The sequence below is a fragment of the Letharia columbiana genome, assembly GCF_014066305.1.
Source record: "Letharia columbiana isolate WasteWater2 chromosome Unknown Sc0000003_s0, whole genome shotgun sequence".
In the NCBI taxonomy this organism is placed as follows: domain Eukaryota; kingdom Fungi; phylum Ascomycota; class Lecanoromycetes; order Lecanorales; family Parmeliaceae; genus Letharia; species Letharia columbiana.
This window is the reverse complement of record NW_023501039.1, coordinates 1,609,985-1,615,984: the sequence shown is the minus strand read 5'-3', so window position 1 is coordinate 1,615,984 and position 6,000 is coordinate 1,609,985. Positions and strand designations below refer to the sequence as shown.

Genomic DNA, 6,000 nt, shown 5'->3' with positions numbered 1-6,000 from the left:
CCAAGGCATCTTAGGTTTCAAGCCGCCCTTCGCAAAAGAGGACAAGGAAACGAGCCACCTTCCGAACATGAGCCTTCCCTCCTCTCGACGTAGTGGTCTGATCGTACCATCATAACTCTGTATCCTTTAGATGGTCACGTCATCTTAAGTCGACCACCCATCTGTTCTGACATTCCCTTCGCCAACAAATCCCCACCCACTACCATTTGAGTAGTGTGAACTCTGCTGCCTTTTGACTATGCATTCAAGCTCCATGGCCGTGCGAGCCCCGGCGACGAGTGAACCTCAAACCTGTGAAGGAGATGTCGGCAAGTAATCGCTTGTTTGCCTGCTTCACTACTTTGCTGGTACTGCTGCAATTGATATTTTGACCCTGCGTAGGCTGATCAATCGCCGCGTGTTTCTTGTGTGCAGCCATACTGCTGGTCTTAGTCTTGAATAGGCGTTCAGCAACAGACTGTCGTTTTGGTGGATGGTCGCACTGCTTCGAAAATGGTTGTCTAAGTTGGTAGTGGGTGAAATCCGACATCCTCAACCGCGGCATGCTCAATCTGTCCTGCCAGAAGAGGCCATCGTTTCCCTCGGATACTTCAAGTATGCCGCTCATCGAAAGCACATCATCGAGCTGGCTTGCAGTGTCTACCATTGGGCTTGGGACTTCGACATTATATGATGCTTGAGCCTTCTGTTCGCGTATTTGCTTGTCAACCTCATCCATAACTCGAAGCTGATCATCTAACTGAGTGACCGCACCGACGTAGGCAGCTGAATAGATGGGCCATTGAGAAGACGGTCGGTCGCTAGTGTTGAGCGAAGCTGTACTGCTTTCGCTGGCCTCCGAAAGTCGTCTCTTGCGTCTAACCAAGTCGGGCACATCAAGATCGTCAATATCCATGCCCTCGGTGACGCGGACAAATAGCCCGTTTTCCTCGCACAAGCAATTCTGGGTTGGATCGCTAGCGCAAAGAGGTGCGCAAATGCATTCGGGGTCGCAGATGCAGGGCATCTCAGGGCCTCCTGGAACATTGAGCTTCTTGGCGCGCTCGTTTAGGTTGTATGGACTGATATATTGTCGAGTCAAGACTTCCTCATGGAAGGCTTGCGGTGCTTCAGGGGTGGGTTTCCGATCGATCATGGATCCTTCCAGCTCTGCATTCATGGCCATCGATCTATACTTTTCCGCCAACTCTCCGAACACCATGCCGCAGCTCATGTTGCTTTTGTTTTGAAGACCTTCGACATCCGCACGCCATCCTGAAATCTGCTCGGAATGATGTTTTGGGAGATTGATGTACTTTTTGGTGCCCTCCCAATTGCCATGTTTCAAACTGTGCTGGGTTGTGCTATGGCCCAGGCTCACCTCGTGAGGGCAACTAAGTTCATTGCCACGGCTGTTCTTTTCAATGACTCCTCTGTTCAGTAAGCTCTGGAGCTCATTGCTGTAGAGTATACTTTCGTGGATCAGCAGGGACTTCCTGAAAGCGCCGATGCTGATGGGGCCGAGGCTACGAAGTGGCTCGTTGTGATAGGCAAAGTATGTGTCGTGAACACCTTTGAAGTTATTCGTCAAGAGAATGTCTACTCCTTGGAGTAGTTCTTTGAGCTTTGCGCAGGCTGCGTAATACAGATCCTCGAGCTCTCCGAGATCGAGCAAGGTGATGTGGTAAGGGTAGGAGACAAACAAGTCATCCGACCGCAGGATGTGGAATCGAAGGTCGTTTGGACCCAAAGAGATATTCTGCAGTACAGGTCAGCAAGGCTTGCGACAGAGGCATTGGACAAAATTGCACTTTCGGGCTGATCGCTTTGCTGGCCTTGTACAGTTCGATGGCAATGATATGGACCAGGTATGCCACTTTACTCTCTACTGTGTTCAGTCCCAGCAGGACCTCGTTGGCTCCTGGACTCTGCATCAGGCATGCGTGAGAACAGGAACAATCGGATTGACTTACCTTCAAGTGCAAAGACGTGGTGCAGGACTTCAGGAGCTTGTGGCATGATCGCGCGAAGGAGCCGATCCACTTCGTCGGAGTGTTGAGCCATTGCGGCTGATGTTGAGCTATTAGACACAGAAAAGTCTTCGGTGGATATCAATATGCAAAGAGAGCAATGCTTGCGAAGAGGATGACGCAATTCGGTAAGCCTGTGGTAGATGGCGTTGTGGGCTTTCGCGTAGCAACTTGGAAATTGGGAGGAAAAGGGGGTTAAAAGGGAGGTTGGTCATTTGTGCCAAATCAGGACGACAGCCTATCGACATCATCCACCCGCGCTAGATTTGTATTCACTATCAAAATACCAACCTCACATTTTCCATACTTCACAGTCTACAAGGTAGATGCTATGAGTCGTCAGAGATCGTATACACTGGTCATCCGTCGGAAAGATACTGATAATATCCATTCATTGAGCACTTATGTTACGCCGTGGTCAACACAACTAGAGGACCCTCGGTTTTTTGAAAGGCTTAGCCTGCACCACCGTTTCCCAGCGTCTTAAAGCATTGAATAGATGCAAACAGAATAGAAGAGTGTTTACAGTAACCCGCTCGTACTTGCCACACGAGGCCTTGCTGTAAAGCGCGCTCTACGGCAGAGGGCAAGAAAAAGGCGGTGCCCCAATCTTGCTCGACATGTGTAGCCATGATTGGCAATCTGGAGTTCAGGAATTTGTCGTGACAGTGTGTGGTCTACATAAGATCTCTCGGCTACGGACGTAATCGATGTACACCCTGTTTATCTACCGAGGTACCATCCTTTCTCTTTCCTTACATGTACAAACCCCCCGCCTCAAGAAGTCATGCGTGTCGCCCTACTCAGTGTCCTCAGAAAGAGAGGTCTGTTTGAAATCCAGAGCGCCGAGAGCAATGCTGGCCAGGCCCGATTTGGGGTTGTAAGGCGATACTTCCCCCCTAGATGGTGGATTGAAAGATGAATATCATGCTCATTCTGGCTTCTACAGGGATCGGTGATCCCGCTCTCTGAACGTTGCTAGAAGTCTCATTCAAAGAATCTCATTATAAATACCATGCCAGCGAAGCCTATATGATATGCCATGCACCTATTCTGTTCAAGTGTGCCATGATCTCCCCAAGCCAGAGCAATAACGAGGATTTCAGTTAGCGTACGAGCAAGTAGTGACTAGACGCCTCATCTCAGATACGCCGGGTCGATCTCTACATTCGGCTTGGGGCAACTGAGCGTGCTCGATAGGGTCCAATCAGGAATGTGCCATTGCCCATCCTTCAATTTTTTCACAAATACACTGTCAACGTTAGTACAGCCATAGAGTAACAGAGTCTAGAAGAAATGATCAGCCCTGACAGCTTTAGTGGGGCTTCATCAGAAGCGTTATACTTCTAGGTGTGTTAGCTTCGCAGTGTGCTCCAAGAGCCTATCGTTAATTTCATCTCTGTAGCTCTTGATGAGACACAACGTCTCTATATGCCGGCCAACATTGCTTTCAGCGAAAAGTTTGAAAGTCCTGTCGGTCAGAGTAAGGCATTTCCGGAACCGTAGCTCTGTCAGCATGGGGTTGCTTTTCAGCGCCGTAGCGAGTTGATAGTCTGTGATTCCTGCACGCTCCAGATAGAGACTTCGGAGACAGCCCAATGCGGTCTTTTCAGGTTTGGAAGCTAGATTGTTCCAGACCGTGGAACGAGGGGAGCTTTCCCAGAACTGCCGCTCAATACCTGGGAATCTGGTATGATAATGATCAAGCCTAATCGATAGTCGCTTGGGGTTCTTGAGCTGAGCAATCGACCAGGCTGAAGGGTCATGAAGCTCCCACAAGGCGACCTCAAAATCCCGAAGTGTTTGCTGATATGCATCGACAACTTTGCCGATGCGGAGATTCTGATTACAGATCGCTTTCACTTTGGGCCGTGATTCATCCTTTGGAAGAATCATCTGCACGCTGTGGAGACAACTCCGATCTGCTGTCGCTTCCATAAGAGAAACCATGCCACCGAGCCTTGAATGGAATACACCGAGACGCAAACTCGAGAGGCAGCACGACTGGAGAGCATGATTTGTTTTCGACGTTAGATCAAATCGCGGAGAGAGCGGATGGGTAGATAGCGGAGCACCTCACGGGATATCTCAGGAGGCAGAGAGGACAATGTGGCCATCGTTGCGATTTCCTCCTTCTTCAAGAAGTCGAAGCTATACCATCGTCTGGCGACTTGCGGGTAAAATGTCTTGGCACCTACCACCAAAAATCTATTTACATGGTATGGCCTCCAAATGCTCCTTCCAACAAGTAATATGATTACATATCGCTATTCCACATAGCTTACAGTCATATATACCTCTTGGGGTCTGCTGAGGCCGTTTTCTTTGGCCCTTATCTGGTATTCTGACGGTATTAATAGATAATTCCAATAGTGGCTTCCTGATCTTTGCAAGTTTCTCCGATTTTCGCCCTGCATTCAAGCAAACTACGCATCGTTTGGCCTTGTCCCACATACGTTCTAGCCCGCCATGATCGCGCATAACTGCGGGGTGTACTCGTGCTGATAGAGAGACTTTGACTGGACTGGGATAGCCGGTAAGTCGCTCGGAGTGTGCAAATAACTGAGTGGCAAGTAGGCTTTGGATCCTTTTCCACGTGATCAAGATCATTTGCCACCTTATTGCGAGGCATGTTTATTGGTTTTTTAGGCTATTTGGCTTTCATCCGATGTCTGGTAGACGCATTGTTTTGGTGGTTCGTAGGGTCAGGCCGGTAGGGCTGAACCCCTGAATTTTACCCCCTGCCAGACGATGGGATAGACTCGAGGTCGACGCCACCGAAGCAAGAGCAGGCGTCATATACCTCTTGTTACATTGGCCGACTTTGGCAATATACCGAGAGGGGATCAAGGATGGCAAAAGCTGTACAATGGATTTGGAGACTCGGCTTTACTTAAGGGGCTTGTAACGTGCTGCGTGGCCGTGAGATCCACGAGGCCGAACTGATGCATCCAGATCATCTGGATAATTTTGCTATTGGTGGCACGGGACGGTATGGTATATCGGCCATCAGCGACTGCCAATGCCATGGTTGAGAGTCCAGAACATGGAAAGCGTCGATATGTTGCACGGCTGATTAGCCCAGTAATGCACAGCTCATTAGCAACGGCTTGACGAAATCAGATACGCTCGGGAGGTCGAGAGCGAGAATTCGCTTCTTGGTTTCTCCCTTGCATGGATCACTACTTGAGCGGCTCGATAACACCCGGAATACCTTGAGTAAGTCAATCTCTTCATGCCACTAAGCGTCTCCAACACTAAAGCTTCATTCAGCGACACTTGTGAGGTCGAAGACCCTACCATTTTCTTCTACTTTCTTTCGAACGGCCTAGGTTATAGCCTATGTCCACGGAGATGACTTCCACCACTAGGTAGGATGTGCCCCTCGTGCGCACGATGTGGACCTAGTAGTAGTAAAAGTAGGGTATTTAAGGTAAGTACGGTTTACATACCTGATGCCGTTGCTATGTGTCTTGAACCCGCGTCCAAACAATCACTAACGGGGGGTATCACTGTATGAACAATTCATGATGTTTGACAGGTCCATAACCACACTGCAGTACTAGTACCTCTTTACCTTACGTGTAGGTTTTGAAAACGATTATCTTATCGTCTTGCATTTCTCGCCACTCCACCTCTCGTTCTGGCCGAGGACTCACTTATCCTTTATTGATAATATCGTCTATCTCATTATCGAGAAACCCATCGGGAGGAGGATTGGGCCGAAGCCCAACCGCGGTGGAACATAATCCATCCCTTTGAATCTAAATTTCCGAGATACTAACCGGGCAAATTACAAATTCATACCCCAAAACCTTGGATCCTTACAAATTCATACCCCTAATTACATTTTCATACCCCAATGGGGTATGAATCGGTAATTCGCCATTCCTTGGGGTATAAAAATGTAATTTACCATAGTGCGCTGAGGTTAGGTCTTCGGGGGCTGCGAAATTAGCCCGGATCGACCCCGAGAGCCCCGAACTGAAGA

The 6,000-nt window shown here is 49.0% G+C and overlaps 2 protein-coding genes across 2 annotated transcripts; both read right to left on the bottom strand.

Moving 5' to 3' along the window:
* Nucleotides 1-244: 244 nt before the first annotated feature.
* On the bottom strand, nucleotides 245-2,043 carry HO173_002012 (uncharacterized protein; the record flags this gene model as incomplete). Its single annotated transcript, XM_037303948.1, has 3 exons — nucleotides 245-1,738; nucleotides 1,791-1,900; nucleotides 1,953-2,043. The coding sequence occupies 3 exons, from the start codon at nucleotides 2,041-2,043 to the stop codon at nucleotides 245-247; spliced, it is 1,695 nt and encodes a 564-aa protein (XP_037169670.1).
* Nucleotides 2,044-3,347: 1,304 nt separating this feature from the next.
* HO173_002011 (uncharacterized protein) lies at nucleotides 3,348-3,947 on the bottom strand (the record flags this gene model as incomplete). The annotated part of the gene is made up of 1 exon (XM_037303947.1): nucleotides 3,348-3,947. One exon carries the CDS (start codon nucleotides 3,945-3,947, stop codon nucleotides 3,348-3,350), a length of 600 nt encoding a protein of 199 aa, XP_037169669.1.
* Between the last annotated feature and the right edge of the window lie 2,053 nt (nucleotides 3,948-6,000).